This window comes from Pelobates fuscus, chromosome 9 (genome assembly GCF_036172605.1).
Source record: "Pelobates fuscus isolate aPelFus1 chromosome 9, aPelFus1.pri, whole genome shotgun sequence".
Taxonomy (NCBI): Eukaryota; Metazoa; Chordata; class Amphibia; order Anura; family Pelobatidae; genus Pelobates; species Pelobates fuscus.
In genome coordinates, this window is record NC_086325.1 from 15153047 (window position 1) to 15171222 (window position 18176).

General features: G+C 47.6%; 1 protein-coding gene across 2 annotated transcripts in view; it reads left to right on the top strand.

Annotated features, from left to right (window-relative positions):
- RASGRP4 (RAS guanyl releasing protein 4) overlaps positions 1–18176 on the top strand; it is an 80213-nt gene that overhangs the window by 24454 nt on the left and 37583 nt on the right. For both annotated transcript variants that reach the window (XM_063431275.1, XM_063431274.1), the window contains one exon: positions 837–917. In XM_063431275.1, coding sequence (XP_063287345.1) covers positions 837–917 — 81 coding nt within the window. The remainder of the gene's footprint in view (positions 1–836; positions 918–18176) is intronic.

Consider the following 18176-nt stretch of genomic DNA (forward strand, 5'->3'; position numbering starts at 1 on the left):
TAGTGTATACGTGGCATGCTGTAGTAGTGTATACATGGGATGGTGTAGGAGTGTACACATGGGATGGTGTAGTAGTGTATACATGGGGTGGTGTAGTAATGTATACAAGGCATGGTGTAGTAGTGTATACATGGCATGGTGTAGTAGTGTATACATGGGATTTTGTAGTAGTATATACATGGGATGGTGTAGTAGTATATACATGGGATTGTGTAGTAGTATATACATGGGATGGTGTAGTAGTGTATACAAAGCATGGTGTAGTAGTGTATACATGGCATGGTGTAGTAGTGTATACATGGCATGGTGTTGTAGTGTATATGTGGGATGGTGTAGTAGTGTGTACAAGGCATGGTGTAGTAGTGTATACGTGGCATGCTGTAGTAGTGTATACATGGGATGGTGTAGGAGTGTACACATGGGATGGTGTAGTAGTGTATACATGGGGTGGTGTAGTAATGTATACAAGGCATGGTGTAGTAGTGTATACATGGCATGGTGTAGTAGTGTATACATGGGATTTTGTAGTAGTATATACATGGGATGGTGTAGTAGTATATACATGGGATTGTGTAGTAGTATATACATGGGATGGTGTAGTAGTGTATACAAAGCATGGTGTAGTAGTGTATACATGGCATGGTGTAGTAGTGTATACATGGAATGGTGTAGTAGTGTATACAAGGCATGGTCTAGGAGTGTATACATCGGATGGTGTAGGAGTGTATACGTGGCATGGTGTAGCAGTGTGATGGTGAGACTGTCACAGTCACTATCTGTTCTGTTCTGGCGCTGTGTACATGTTGTGTCATATGATGTTTTGGTTCTTTTTATAGTCCTCTCTAGATCTGTTTCACACAGAAGACGAGATATATTCCTTATCCTATACAAGGGAGCCACGGAGTCCAAAGGTTATGGTAAGAACATGCGCAGAATCTGCAATGACAAGCTGTATAGTGACTAGATGGCTAGTGACTGTCTGCACTTGTGAAATGCATAGAAAACACATCACCAAACGCAGCCAAAAAACCTGCAGCAAATTAAGCACTTAGGGTTAATCCCAATCAAATATCTCAGGGTCTAATCCAGAATCCAGTGAACCTTCAGACTTTTTAAAGGGACACTATAAGTACCGTCTTAATGTAGTAATTACAGTTATACTGGGTGAGTTTATATTATTAAAGGGACACTCCAGGCTCACAGACATGTTAGGTGCACTGTGTAAGTCAGGTTACAGTTATACTGAGTGGGTTTATATTATATTATTAAAGGGACACTATAAGTACCGTCTTAATGTAGTAATTACAGTTATACTGGGTGGGTTTATATTATTAAAGGGACACCCCAGGCTCACACACATGTTAGGTGCACTGTGTAAGTCAGGTTACAGTTATACTGAGTGGGTTTATATTATATTATTAAAGGGACACTCCAGGCTCACACACATGTTAGGTGCACTGTGTAGGTTAGGTTACAGTTATACTGAGTGGGTTTGTGAAGGGTTTTCCATGTACTTACCTGTGGGCCCTCAGTTAAACCCTCTCCCTGCTGTTTTAATACCTGTATCTGTTCGGTTTAAAATGTATGAAAGAAATGTATTCGTTTACCGAACAGAGACCACACACCCTGGGTAACAATCAACATTAGAACAGAGAAACCGCAACTTAACTGCTACTAGGTGGCCGCCATTCGGCATACGAACACGTGGCGAGAACAAAGGATGGCGGCCATCTTAGAACTCACGAACACGGTCAGCGGGACTTATGCAGGGATTGCCTGGAACTAATTTCATCACGGCAACCATGCGAACGCCCGGTCCCCACGGAAGTCCTGGATGAATACGTTCCCCTCCACGAATCAAACTGGCGTTCGGTAGATAAAATCTACCGAATGAGGGGAACATTCACATCTAACCAGCTACACCATACGAACGGCGGTTTTCGTGTAGTTAGATGCGAACGGAGACCGTCTCTTGCTACTGATTCTATGGAACTCTAGATCGGATACCTCCACATGGCAAGCCGGTCAAACTTCCACACGATGCGACACGGAAACTACCAAACGGAAATTTGTGAAACTTGGATATATGACCACCAGTATCCTCAGCTACCCAGGGATGTTGAAATTATGTTTGTATGTTGTATAAAAAGTACTTTTCTGAAATTGTTAAAAAACTGTAAATGTTCTGGCCAGCAGATAATTGAGCTGTGTGTATTGTAAGAACTCAATTATCTAGCCTGGCCCAGAGGAGGAGTTTTATGTTGCATAAATTGTGAGTTCTGTGTGCCAGTAAATCAGTCTTGTTCCAGCATTAAGCTTTGGCTCATGTGTGGATTATTCGGCGATTCCAGGGATATTTCTACTCGTGGAATATTGGGTGAATTTATTTTATGGGAAGAAGGGAATACGGAGGAACGGATTGTACCGTCACAACTGGTGGCAAGCGGCGGGATTTTCCCTTCTTTTTCCCTGCACACAGGATTCAAGGAGCACTGGTGTATAGTGCATGGAGGGCAACGCTAGCACTCGTGCAGCGACCCTGGCTTCGGAGGAACTCAAGGGATAGAGCTAGCTACCGGGCAGCATCCCTATCCACAGCAACATGGAAGAGGAGTTTCACTGGAGGTTGCAGCAGCACTTGGCCCAACAGGATGGGCCTGTATCAGAGGAGTGCATACTGGACTGGAGAGATGCCACTCGTAAGGAGTTGTGGTACGATGCCCTGGAAGAGGTACAGCGGCGGCGGGGAGAGAGTCTTCCCAGTGACGAGCAGCGGTTCCAGGTGCTCGTGGCCCTGCGCTTCCCTTTGCTAGGGGAGCAACCCTTGGATGAATGGGTGATGAAACTCTGGGATTTAATTTGGAAGGAGTTGTGGCTGGATGCAGCTTACCGGGCACTAAAGTGGTACGCCACCCAGCGCAACCCTTGGATGACTAACCACTATCTGCCGGAGGGAGAGCATTATAATGGCCCAGGCTTACTGTGGGAGGCCTTTGAGGAGGGCGATGACTTTGGATGCCCCACAGAATATCGGTTCTGGGACAACCACAACATCAGGGAAACCCTGCTGGATCTTCCCCGAGCGGACGACCTGGGGCCAGACCTGATTCACCTGGTCACAATGGAGTGGGAGCTAGAGCAGAGCTACCGATGTCTGCTCAGCCTAACACAGCCACCAGGTATACCACCAGGAGTAGGGACAGGCGGTCCTGCTCCCCAGCAGCAGTGCACCTTACAGGGAGAGGAGACCACTGGTCTCTCTCCCCAGCGGCGGCCTGAGTTCCAGGAGGAGGGGATGGCAGATCCCTCCACCATACAGCAACCAGCGTCCTGGGGAGGGGAGGCAACCGGCCTCCCTCTCCTTCACCAACCAGAGGTACCTGAGGTAGTGGACCTCATAGACGTGTCCTGGGGATGCACACAGATGGCAGGTGGAGATGGGACCGAGGTCTCTCCACCGGCCCTACAGGGATGCTGGGTACCCGGCCCAGATCCCCAGCGGCAGTACATCTCCCAGGGAGAGGAGACACCCGGTCTCTCTCCCCAGTGGCGGCCTGAGTTCCAGGAGGAGGTGATGGCAGATCCCTCCACCTTACAGCAACCAGCACCCTGGGGAGTAGGGGCAGCCGGGGCCCCTCTCCCACCGCAGCAGGAGATACCGGGTGAGGGGGAAAACAACCCTAACTACACTGGCGCAGATGGGACCGCGGTCTCTGTGCCAGTACTACAGGCATGCGGGACAGGCGGTCCACATCCCCAACCAACCCCGCAGGGATGCCAGGAGGAGGAGGTAAGCAAAACTTCCCCTCCCCAGCTACATCCCAACTGGGTCTTAGAGGCAGTGGATGAGCCTACGATACCCACTGACCCCCTCCCAGCAGCAGAGCTGGCATCTGGACAGAGCGCTGTTAGCCTCTGCCCTCCCTTTTCCCCGGGTCAAGAGCCTGGCTTACCACGGGGTACCCCAGCGGAAGAGCTGGCAGCAGGGCAGAGCGCCGCTGGCCTCTGCCCCCCAAGCAGCACCAGCAGTTTGCCTAGCTGCACCAGGGAGACCGAGGGTGTTGAGCTGTCCCACTACCAACTTGAACCTACAGGCCAGTACTGGTTATCGTGGGGGGGCTACTCTGCTAATTTTTATTTGTGGGTGGGCTGCCTGACTAACCGGGGTACTGACAGACGGAAGGTCAGGGGTCTGCGCGCCTGGAGAGGACTACTCGCCGGCCTCTTGCCTTGAGATTATGGACCCGGGCAGGTCTGGCCCTTTGAATGCTGTATGTGGGCTGGCCCGCCAAACAGACTTATTCTGGGACTAATGACTGGCAGTCCCGTCAGCCCCACTGGACCCGGAAAGGTCCAGTCATGTCTGCCGGAGCAGGGAGAAAAAGGGGGGCCATTGTGAAGGATTTTCCATGTACTTACCTGTGGGCCCTCAGTTAAACCCTCTCCCTGCTGTTTTAATACCTGTATCTGTTCGGTTTAAAATGTATGAAAGAAATGTATTCGTTTACCGAACAGAGACCACAAACCCTGGGTAACAATCAACATTAGAACAGAGAAACCGCAACTTAACTGCTACTAGGTGGCCGCCATTCGGCATACGAACACGTGGCGAGAACAAAGGATGGTGGCCATCTTAGAACTCACAAACGCAGTCAGCGGGACTTATTCAGGGATTGCCTGGAACTAATTTTATCACGGCAACCATGTGAACGCCCGGTCCCCACGGAAGTCCTGGATGAATACGTTCCCCTCCACGAATCAAACTGGTGTTCGGTAGATAAAATCTACCGAATGAGGGGAACATTCACATGCAACCAGCTACACCGTACGAATGGTGGTTTTCGTGTAGTTAGATGCGAACGGAAACCGGCTCTTGCTACTGATTCTATGGAACTCTAGATCGGATACCTCCACATGGCAAGCCGGTCAAACTTCCACACGATGCGACACGGAAACTACCGAACAAAAATTCGTGAAACTTGGATATATGACCACCAGTATCCTCAGCTACCCAGGGATGTTGAAATTATGTTTGTATGTTGTATAAAAAGTACTTTTCTGAAATTGTTAAAAAACTGTAAATGTTCTGGCCAGCAGATAATTGAGCTGTGTGTATTGTAAGAACTCAATTATCTAGCCTGGCCAGAGGAGGAGTTTTATGTTGCATAAATTGTGAGTTCTGTGTGCCAGTAAATCAGTCTTGTTCCAACATTAAGCTTTGGCTCATGTGTGGATTATTCGGCGATTCCAGGGATATTTCTACTCGTGGAATATTGGGTGAATTTCTTTTATGGGAAGAAGGGAATACTTGACGGAGTAACAGATTGTACCGTCACAGGGTTTATATTATTAAAGGGACACTCTAGGCTCCCACACACGTTAGATGCACTGTGTAGGTTAGGTTACAGTTTGTTATACTGGGTGGGTTTATATTATTAAAGGGACACTCCAGGCTCCCACACACGTTAGGTGCACTGTGTAGGTTAGGTTACAGTTATACTGAGTGGGTTTATATTATTAAAGGGACACTCCAGGCCCCCACACATGTTAGGTGCACTGTGTAGGTTAGGTTACAGTTATACTGGGTGGGTTTATATTATTAAAGGGACACTCCAGGCTCCCACACACGTTAGATGCACTGTGTAGGTTAGGTTACAGTTAGTTATACTAGGTGGGTTTATATTAATAAAGGGATACTCCAGGCTCCCACACACACTATATGCACTGTGTAGGTTAGGTTACAGTTATACTGGGTGGGTTTATATTATTAAAGGGACACTCCAGGCTCCCACACACGTTAGCTGCACTGTGTAGGTTAGGTTACAGTTAGTTATACTGGATGGGTTTATATTATTAAAGGGATACTCCAGGCTCCCACACACGTTAGGTGCACTGTGTAGGTTAGGTTACAGTTAGTTATACTGGGTGGGTTTATATTATTAAAGAGACACTCCAGGCTCCCACACACGTTAGGTGCACTGTGTAGGTTAGGTTACAGTTAGTCATACTGGGTGGGTTTATATTATTAAAGGGACACTACAGGCTTCCACACACGTTAGGTGCGCTGTGTAGGTTAGGTTACAGTTAGTTATACTGGGTGGGTTTATATTATTAAAGGGACACTCCAGGCTCCCACACACGTTAGATGCACTGTGTAGGTTAGGTTACAGTTAGTTATACTGGGTGGGTTTATATTATTAAAGGGACACTACAGGCTTCCACACACGTTAGGTGCGCTGTGTAGGTTAGGTTACAGTTAGTTATACTGGGTGGGTTTATATTATTAAAGGGACACTCCAGGCTCCCACACACGTTAGATGCACTGTGTAGGTTAGGTTACAGTTAGTTATACTGGGTGGGTTTATATTATTAAAGGGACACTCCAGGCTCCCACACACGTTAGGTGCACTGTGTAGGTTAGGTTACAGTTAGTTATACTGCGTGGGTTTATATTATTAAAGGGACACTCCAGGCTCCCACACACGTTAGGTGCACGTTAGGTATCATAGAAAATGATAGGGTTACTTCAACTAAAATTCCTTATCAGATGTCCCAGTGGAAAAGGTGGTGAGGGACAATCCTCAATGTACGCATTGCAGCTCTTAAATCCCTTCTTCCCAGCATGTGTGAATGGGAATCCGCACTGGAGTAAAGCAGCCAACAGCAGATCCTGTCCTTGACCTGTACATGGCCAGCCCGGTCCCCACTGGACCCCACCCAGACTTATAGATATACGTAGACCTGCAAAATAAGCCTCCCCTCATACAAATATAACAAACAGTCTCCACAAACACAACAGCACTGACAATCCGCATACATGCATGCAATACTAGAAGCAGCCCCACACACACACACAATGCAACATATAATACTACAAGCAGCCCCACACATACACACAATGCAACATATAATACTACAAGCAGGCCCTACACATACACACAATGCAACATATCATACTAAAAGCAGCCCCACACATACACACAATGCAACATATCATACTACAAGCAGGCCCACACATACACACAATGCAACATATCATACTACAAGCAGCCCCACACATACACACAATGCAACATGTCATACTACAAGCAGGCCCACACATACACACAATGCACCATATCATACTACAAGCAGGCCCTACACATACACACAATGCAACATATCATACTACAAGCAGGCCCACACATACACACAATGCACCATATCATACTACAAGCAGCCCCACACATACACACAATGCAACATATCATACTACAAGCAGCCCCACACATATACACAATTCAACTTATCATACTACAAGCAGCCCCACACATACACACAATGCAACATATCATACTACAAGCAGGCCCACACATACACACAATGCAACATATCATGCTACAAGCAGGCCCACACATACACACAATGCAACATATCATGCTACAAGCAGCCCCACACATACACACAATGCAACATATCATACTACAAGCAGGCCCACACATACACACAATGCAACATATCATACTACAAGCAGCCCCACACATACACACAATGCAACATATCATACTACAAGCAACCCCACACATACACACAATGCAACATATCATACTACAAGCAGGCCCACACATACACACAATGCAACCTATCATACTACAAGCAGGCCCACACATACACACAATGCAACATATCATACTACAAGCAGCCCCACACATACACACAATGCAACATATCATACTACAAGCAGCCCCACACATACACACAATGCAACATATCATACTACAAGCAGGCCCACACATTCACACAATGCAACATATCATACTACAAGCAGCCCCACACATACACACAATGCAACATATCATACTACGAGCAGGCCCACACATATACACAATGCAACATATCATACTACAAGCAGCCCCACACATACACACAATTCAACATATCATACTACAAGCAGGCCCACACATACACACAATGCAACATATCATACTACAAGCAGCCCCACACATACACACAATGCAACATATCATACTACAAGCAGCCCCACACATACACACAATGCAACATATCATACTACAAGCAGTCCCACACATACACACAATGCAACATATCATACTACAAGCAGCCCCACACATACACACAATGCAACCTATCATACTACAAGCAGCCCCACACATACACACTGTAACGGCTACCCAGATAGAGAGAGGGTTTCTGCCGTTGAAGACGTCCTTTTTCCCTGCAAGCTGCTGTGGAGAAGTAGGCTGATGTAATCCCATCCACGATATCCAGAGTGAGGAGCAGGTTCAGCTGTAAACAGGAGCAGAATAATATTCCCAAATAATCCCCTTCCAAGAACGAGACGAGGCTACGTTTTGAAGGGTCAAGATGAACTGAGGACTGGAACACCCAGCCTGCTTTTTATTAGAAATAGATACACACAGAACACTCCCAGGGGGAGGATGAAAACAACCAATAATACAGATGGTAACACCCCCACGTCTCCTCCCCTCAGATAACTACATAACCCAATTAAAATGTCCACATTTTTCCACCAGTTCTGGATGTACCCCAAAAACAGGGGGTACAGCTTTAAATCCGGTAGCGCTGGATAGCTCTCCTTCAGGGGGACAATATATCCAAAAATCACCCCATTCGGATGTACAGTTCGGGAGATACAACGTTCCAAAGTTTTGACCGACCGCACAGACCAACTAGCCGAAATTAGTTCCATGAGTTTTGGCCTTGCGGTCGGTCTCCGTTCGCACGGTAAAAAGGTATGATACTCTGGCCATCCATGCGAATCGCGGGGTTCGCTGGAATCCCCATAGATGATTGCATATAACTACCGAACGAGGGGACGTTCGGTAGTTTCCGTACGAACTTATGGAGGTCTGGAGGATTCAGCGGTGTTCGCCTGTTTGCGTATCCGTTTTCAGTTCCATGCGGTTACAGGCAAACACCGCTGTTCGCACACAAGATGGCCGCGAACACGTGGAAAGTCCCGAAATGGCGGCCACCTCTGCATTACACGTGAAATTCGCACGGAACCAGACGAACAGAGGAATGGAACGAATGGATGTGTAAGTTGTAATTCCCTTGTTTGTTTCACATCCACCAGAGGTTGGTAGGGATCTGTTACACTGCTCCCCTTTTGTGGAACACTCCGGCAGACCCGGATTGATCCTTTTCGGGTCAACTTGGGGCTGTCCGGTCCTTTGTTAGGGCAATAGTTCTGTTTGTCTGGACAGACCGTCCGCGTTCCCATTAAACTTGCCAGGGCGGTATTGGATGGAGAAATTGTATGGCTGTAGTGCGAGACTCCATCTCAGTAAGCGTCCATTATCTCCAGCTACTCTGTTCAGCCATACAAGGGGGTTATGATCAGTAATTAAGGTGAATTCTTGACCATACAGATATGGGGTTAATTTCTTTAGGGCCCAGACCAGGGCTAAGCACTCTTTTTCCACTGCCGCGTAACTCACTTCTCTAGGTAACAGTTTTCTGCTGAGATACGCGACAGGGTGTTCGCCCCCGTCTTCGCCGACCTGGCTTAGCACTGCCCCCAGTCCGTACATGGACGCATCTGTGTGGACGACAAATCTTTTGTTAGGGACGGGGGCAGATAAAACAGGTGCATTGATCAAGGCTTGTTTCAAGGTTTGGAATGCTGTTTCACAGGCGGGAGACCACAGGACTACTCTAGGTAAATTCTTCTTTGTTAAATCTGTCAAGGGTTTGGCGATGGCGCTGTAGTCAGGGACAAATCTCCTGTAGTACCCTGCTGTCCCTAAAAATGCTAACACTTGTGTCTTAGTGTGGGGTGTGGGCCAATTGGCTACGGCCTCTACTTTAGCGGGTTCTGGTCGTTGTTTCCCACACCCCACCCGGTGTCCCAAATACTGGACTTCAGCCATGCCAAAGTTACACTTCTCCGGCTTTAGAGTTAGGCCGGCGGCCCTAATCTGATCCAACACAGTCTCTATGTGTTGTAGGTGTTCCCCCCAAGTCTCGCTATAGATCGCAATGTCATCCAGGTATGCGCAAGCGAAGTCCTGGAAGCCATCAAGGAGGCGGTCCACTAAGCGCTGAAAAGTAGCTGGGGCGTTTTTCATCCCGAAAGGCATGACCTTAAACTGGTACAGGCCAAACGGGGTGACAAACGCCGACTTAGGGATAGCGTCCTTGGCCAGGGGAATCTGCCAGTACCCCTTGCACAAGTCAATGGTGGTCAGATAGCGTCCCCTGGCAATGCGATCCAATAGCTCGTCTACTCGGGGCATGGGGTATGCGTCTGTCACAGTTCGGTCGTTGAGGCGTCGGTAATCGACACAGAACCGGGTCGTCCCGTCCTTTTTGGGGACTAGGACGACGGGAGATGCCCAGGGACTGTCGGATGGCTCTATAACCCCTAGTTTTAACATCTCCTGAATCTCCTTCCTCATCTCTTCTTTTACAGCCTCGGGAATTCTATAGGGAGTTTGTCGGAGCGGGGCTTGTCCTGGGGTTTCTACGTAATGGGTCGCTACAGGTGTGTAACCTGGCTCCTGGGAAAAGGTTAATCTCTTTTCAACTAGTAGTTGCTGGAGTTGTTCTCGTTCTGTGGGAGTTAATCGCTCCCCTAGCTGTACTGTATTAAGCAGAGTTTTGGACTCGGGGTTGGCTAATAGATCAGGGATGGGGAGACTGTCAGGGTCCTCAGTGGCGGGGATGCATATGGCGGCTATGTCTTCGGGCCGTTCTTGGTATTCCTTTAATAGGTTTATATGAAAGGACTTCTGTATCTTTTCGTCCTTGCTACTGGCAATGATATAGGTGGTGTCACAGACCTGGGCTACTACTTTGTAGGGGCCTTGCCAGGAGGTCTGCAATTTATTTCCTCGAACGGGTTTAAGTACTAGAACTTTCTGTCCTACCTGGAATGTTCTCAGCCTAGCGTTCCGATCGTACCAATATTTCTGCCGACCCTGGGCCGCATGGAGATGATCCCGGGCCATCCGGGCTAACTGTTCCATACGGTCCCGCATTTCTAGCACATATGGTACGATGGGGACACCTTCGTGTTCCGTCTCTCCCTCCCAGTGCTCTCGGATGAGGTCGAGAGGGCCTCGCACCCTCCGTCCATAGAGCAGTTCAAAGGGAGAGAACCCAGTGGACTCCTGCGGTACCTCCCGGTAAGCAAACAGGAGGTGTGGCAAAAATCGCTCCCAGTCTCTGTATTCCGCCGTAAAGGTCCGTAGCAATTGCTTTAGGGTACCATTAAAGCGTTCACAGAGACCGTTAGTCTGGGGGTGGTACAGTGAACTAAGTAGGGGCTTAATACCACAGACCTTCCACAACTGCTGGGTTAAGTCTGCGGTAAACTGGGTCCCTCTGTCCGACAAGATTTCCTGGGGAAATCCTACTCTGGTGAATATCCCGACTAGCGCACTGGCGACAGTGTCAGCCTGGATATTCGTCAGAGCGACGGCTTCTGGGTATCGGGTGGCATAGTCCACCACGGTAAGAATGTATTTCTTACCAGAGGGACTGGGGTTAGGTAGGGGTCCTACTAGATCGACTGCCACCCTGCTAAATGGTTCCTCGATCACAGGCATAGGGGACAGTCGAGCTTTCGGATGATCCCCTCTCTTCCCCACCCTCTGGCATACATCACACGTGCTACAGTAACGGCGCACGTCCTTCGAGATTCCTGGCCAAAAGAAGGTCTGAGTGATTCTGTAGGTTGTGCGGTTACCCCCTAGATGTCCTGCTAACGGAATGTCGTGGCCAATTCGGAGAAGCTCCAATCGGTACTTTCTAGGTACCACTAATTGGCGCTTCTGCGAAGGAGCACAGCCTCTCTTCCTGCCTTCGGTTAATCTGTATAATCGGTCCCCCTCCCATATAAAACGTTCCCGCTCATCCCCTCTATTGTCAGCTAGTTCTCGGTACTTTCGGAGGGTGGGGTCCTGTCTAGTTTCCCTCCCAAACTCCTCTGGGGTGTCCCAAGCTAGCGGTCTATCTGTAGTGTCATTGCTAGGTGTCTGTCGGTGGCTTACCTGGGTCTCCCGACCTGTTGGCGGATCGTCCTCGATACGGGTCTGTGAGCGGGTGGTCACGGGGCAAGCCGCAGCAGTAGTGGGTAAAAAGGCCGAGGCTAGAGGGCCAATATCATTGCCCAACACGACCTCAGCGGGTAGGTTGTCCATAATGCCCACCGTGGTCTTTCCTGACCCGACTCCCCAATCCAAGTGTACCCGGGCGGTGGGTAAGCGAAAAACAGCCCCCCCTGCGACCCGAACAGCAACAGTACGGTTAGACACAAGTTCTGGTTTCACCAGATGCTTTTGTATTAAAGTGATGGTAGCGCCAGTGTCCCTTAGGCCTTGTGCTATCTGTCCATTTACACGCACCTCCTGACGGTGGTGCTGGCGATTATCTGGGGAAGCCGCTTGTATGGGGTTGGCCTCATATAATATTCCCAGGCATTCCTCAGGGCTCCCTTCAATTTCCAGGCAATGAGCAGCAGCGGGGCGTGAAGATGGGCTTTCGGTGTTAGATGTGCGCCTCCAATTATTATTGGCTGATCCCAACGGGCAAACACGGGCAATATGTCCCAGGTTGCCGCAGCGATGACACGTCACTCTGTAGGATTCCCGGGGCTGGTTGTTAGACCCTTGAGGACGTGGAGGTCCTGGGGGTACCGGGGCCCGGAATTCTGTGCGTGCAGCGTAGGTTGGGGTGCGGGCCTCTGTTCTAGGTGCTGGTCGCGTAGTACCTTGGCTCACTTTTCTCGTTTCCACATATTCGTCCGCTAGTCGTGCTGCCTCATTTAAGTTGGCTGGGCGGCGATCTCTCACCCAATCCTGTGTATCTGCCGCCAAATCTTGGAAGAAATGTTCCATCAAGAACAATTGTAGCACTTCTTCTCCGGTGTTAGCATTGCACCCTTGCATCCAATGTGATGCCACCCTTTGTAGCTTGTTTGCCCATTCCATGTGGGAGTCCGCTGCCTTCTTTTTGGACTCCCGGAAGCGACGGCGATACGCCTCTGGGGTGACTGCGTATCGGGTGAGTAGTGCGGCTTTCACCCGCTGATATTGTGTGATATCTTCGGCCGTGAGTGCCCGAAAAGCCTCATTTGCTTTTCCTGAAAGTTTTCCAGCCAGAATAGTAACCCATTGGTCTGGGGGTATCTGGTGCAGTGAGCACTGCCGCTCAAAATCTGCCAAATACCCATCAATCTCTTCCTCATTTTCTGCAAACGCTTTAAATGCAGTAAATGGTATTTTCCTCCCTGCAGCAACGGGAGGAGGAGTAGGAACTATATGTGTACTAGCTTGTTGCGCCAATACATGTTCCGTGTCTTGCCTCCTCTTAGTCTCGATCTCCTCTTTTGCGTTCTTGAACAGTCTGTCTAATAGCTCCGTGGTCTTTTCCGGATATAATGCTAATCTTCGCTGTACAATAGCAGTGAGTACATCGTTCTCGCTGACCGGTGCAATAGGTTCAGTTACCTCCATGGATCTATCCATTTCGTCCAGCTCCAGTAGGTCAGCTATCAGCTCTCTCCTTGGTCTGTTACTAGCACTCCTACCACGATTTTCCAATAGATCTTTCAGTGTGGGTCTTTTCAGCTTGGCATACTGAGACTCCATTCAGCACTTGCTCCTTGGGCAAAAGAACCATCCCACCGCTGCCAACCAATGTAACGGCTACCCAGATAGAGAGAGGGTTTCTGCCGTTGAAGACGTCCTTTTTCCCTGCAAGCTGCTGTGGAGAAGTAGGCTGATGTAATCCCATCCACGATATCCAGAGTGAGGAGCAGGTTCAGCTGTAAACAGGAGCAGAATAATATTCCCAAATAATCCCTTCCAAGAACGAGACGAGGCTACGTTTTGAAGGGTCAAGATGAACTGAGGACTGGAACACCCAGCCTGCTTTTTATTAGAAATAGATACACACAGAACACTCCCAGGGGGAGGATGAAAACAACCAATAATACAGATGGTAACACCCCCACGTCTCCTCCCCTCAGATAACTACATAACCCAATTAAAATGTCCACATTTTTCCACCAGTTCTGGATGTACCCCAAAAACAGGGGGTACAGCTTTAAATCCGGTAGCGCTGGATAGCTCTCCTTCAGGGGGACAATATATCCAAAAATCACCCCATTCGGATGTACAGTTCGGGAGATACAACGTTCCAAAGTTTTGACCGACCGCACAGACCAACTAGCCGAAATTAGTTCCATGAGTTTTGGCCTTGCGGTCGGTCTCCGTTCGCACGGTAAAAAGGTATGATACTCTGGCCATCCATGCGAATCGCGGGGTTCGCTGGAATCCCCATAGATGATTGCATATAACTACCGAACGAGGGGACGTTCGGTAGTTTCCGTACGAACTTATGGAGGTCTGGAGGATTCAGCGGTGTTCGCCTGTTTGCGTATCCGTTTTCAGTTCCATGCGGTTACAGGCAAACACCGCTGTTCGCACACAAGATGGCCGCGAACACGTGGAAAGTCCCGAAATGGCGGCCACCTCTGCATTACACGTGAAATTCGCACGGAACCAGACGAACAGAGGAATGGAACGAATGGATGTGTAAGTTGTAATTCCCTTGTTTGTTTCACATCCACCAGAGGTTGGTAGGGATCTGTTACACACACAATGCAACCTATCATACTACAAGCAGCCCTAAACATGCACCCAATGCAACATATCATACTACAAGCAGCCCCACACATACACACAATGCAACATATCATACTACAAGCAGCCCCACACATGCACACAATGCAACATATCATACTACAAGCAGCCCCACACATACACACAATGCAACATATCATACTACAAGCAGGCCCACACATACACACAATGCAACATATCATACTACAAGCAGGCCCACACATACACACAATGCAACATATCATACTACAAGCAGCCCCACACATACACACAATGCAACATATCATACCACAAGCAGCCCCACACATACACACAATGCAACATATCATACTACAAGCAGCCCCACACATACACACAATGCAACATATCATACTACAAGCAGGCCCACACATTCACACAATGCAACATATCATACTACAAGCAGGCCCACACATTCACACAATGCAACATATCATACTACTAGCAGCCCCACACATACACACAATGCAACATATCATACTACAAGCAGCCCCACACATCCACACAATGCAACATATCATACTACAAGCAGGCCCACACATACACACAATGCAACATATCATACTACAAGCAGGCCCACACATACACACAATGCAACATATCATACTACAAGCAGCCCCACACATACACACAATGCAACATATCATACTACAAGCAGGCCCACACATACACACAATGCAACATATCATACTACAAGCAGGCCCACACATACACACAATGCAACATATCATACTACAAGCAGGCCCACACATACACACAATGCAACATATCATACTACAAGCAGCCCCACACATACACACAATGCAACATATCATACTACTAGAAAAGCTACAATTTCTGGGGAAATTGTGTGAAGTGTTCTTGCCTCCACAAGTAGTCTACAACTGGAGTGGGCGGAGTAACTGTTATTATTTATTTATATAGCACATTTAATTGCAACGTTGTTGCCCAAAGTGCTTCACAGTTACATTAAAACATAGTTCTAAAAACATTAGCAGGTGCAAAAGGCCCTGTCTATGACATCACTTGCTGCTGCAGCCTGGCACAGGTCAGAGTATTTTTGGTTGCCATCTTCAAACGGTTGTATTTTAAAAACTATAAATCCTACATTGAAGAGCTTTATATTGTGAGAATCACAAGACCCAGACCTACATTTTGTTGTATAGTATGTCTCTGCAATATTAACAATGAAGGCACAGTCGCAGTTTAGAAATTGCCCTTCAAATGTGAGCTTTGCAGAGTGGAGTTTCAATGAATGTCAATGGACGGCGTGAGTTGCAAACAAATGGTCATATTGTGAAATTTATCAGGACTATGGCTTAGCTGTGGACATTTTTAGTGGCAGCAGGGATAGCTGAACGTTTTGATATAAGATTTGTGTAGGTGGGTGTAGCGGAGAGCCGATCTTTCACAGCTATTCTCCACTAGAGATCCCAGTGAGGCTCAGGAACAAGGTGATGATAAGTCCACAGGCAAGGTTTCTAGCAGGTAGAGTAATACAGCAATATCCCCATCACATTCCCAATAACTGGACGACACACAGTTTCAGGAGTAGAACTGACAAGCTTTATTCCACAGTTCCTTATAAAGCCCTCTCCCATGCAAGGGAGGAGGTTCTATCACTTAAGACATTATCCAATCTGTGAACAGTAACCTCCCACACATCTCCTCCCCTCCTCTAGCATCATAATCCCCTTATCATGTACATAGTTTTACCCAAGTTTTGGATGTACCCTAAATACTTGGGGTACATCCACAAATCCAATATCTCCAGATAGCCCTAGTCTGGAGGAACAACATATTTTAAAATCAGCCCATTCGGATAAAGCGTTCGGGAGTTATGGGACTTTAAAGTATTGACCGACCGCAGGGGTAAAGTATCCGAAAACAGTTCCATGCATTTTGGCCCTGCGGTCGGTCACAAACAAGGGAATGAAAACAGACGAATTGCCTGTGTTATAGAGCCTGGAGAGGGTTTGAATGAATTCCCTTGTTTGTGGGGTTCTTTCTACCGAACGGCGGGTCATTCGGTAGTTTCTATACGAATTTCTGGAAGTATGGAGGTCTCAGCGGTGTTTGCCTAGTCAAGTGTCCGATTTTAGTTCCAGACACTCGACGGCAAAACACCGCTGTTCGGCAGTTTAAGATGGCCGCCGCCACGTGTTCGTATCCCGAATGGCGGCCACCCAGAGGACAAAGACCACACTACATGAATAGGTAATTACCCGTTTGCAACATTGTTGCAAACGGTAATTGAAGGCACACTTTACACAGGGTGGTCTGGTTGTTCGGTAGTTTCATTCCCTTGTTTCATTCGAATGATTCTACCGAACAACCAGAGGAATACAGTACTTTACACACATTCAACTACCAATATACCCGGATACAATGATTTCTATGCATGTTCACACACATTAAACTAGCAATATGACCAAATACAATTATTCCCATACATGTTGTAGGACAGCCCGGTACCAATCCGCTACAGTGGGCTTGAAAATGAGGGAGTGGTGGCAGTTTAGAAATCATGTCCTGATTTTTTTAGCTTTTGCCAGCTCCCACTCTAGCTTTGCCATGCATTCCTATGGGACAAATTTTGCCACAAGAACGACGATATTCCGTGAACCATTCGTCGAAACGTTCCACAACGTAATAGCAATCCGATCGAGAACAATCTGCACGTTTTGGTATATTTTTGTCTATGTAGTGTAAAAACTGTGGGAGGAGTTAGGGTGGCAAATTTGGCTATAATAAGAATAATAATAATATATATGTGAGATAACATTAAGTGGTCTTGCTATGCAAGAACACTTAACAAGCAGCCCCACACATACACACAATGCAACATATCATACTACAAGCAGGCCCACACGTACACACAATGCAACATATCATACTACAAGCAGCCCTACACATACACACAATGCAACATTTCATACTACAAGCAGGCCCACACATACACACAATGCAACATATCATACTACAAGCAGCCCCACACATACACACAATGCAACATATCATACTACAAGCAGCCCCACACATAAACACAATGCAACATATCATACTACAAGCAGCCCCACACATACACACAATGCAACATATCATACTACAAGCAGCCCCACACATACACACAATGCAACATATCATACTACTAGCAGGCCCACACATACACACAATGCAACATATCATACTACAAGCAGGCCCACACATACACACAATGCAACATATCATACTACAAGCAGCCCCACACATACACACAATGCAACATATCATACTACAAGCAGGCCCACACATACACACAATGCAACATATCATACTACAAGCAGGCCCACACATACACACAATGCAACATATCATACTACAAGCAGCCCCACACATACACACAATGCAACATATCATACTACAAGCAGCCCCACACATACACACAATGCAACATATCATACTACAAGCAGCCCCACACATACACACAATGCAACATATAATACTACAAGCAGCCCCACACATATA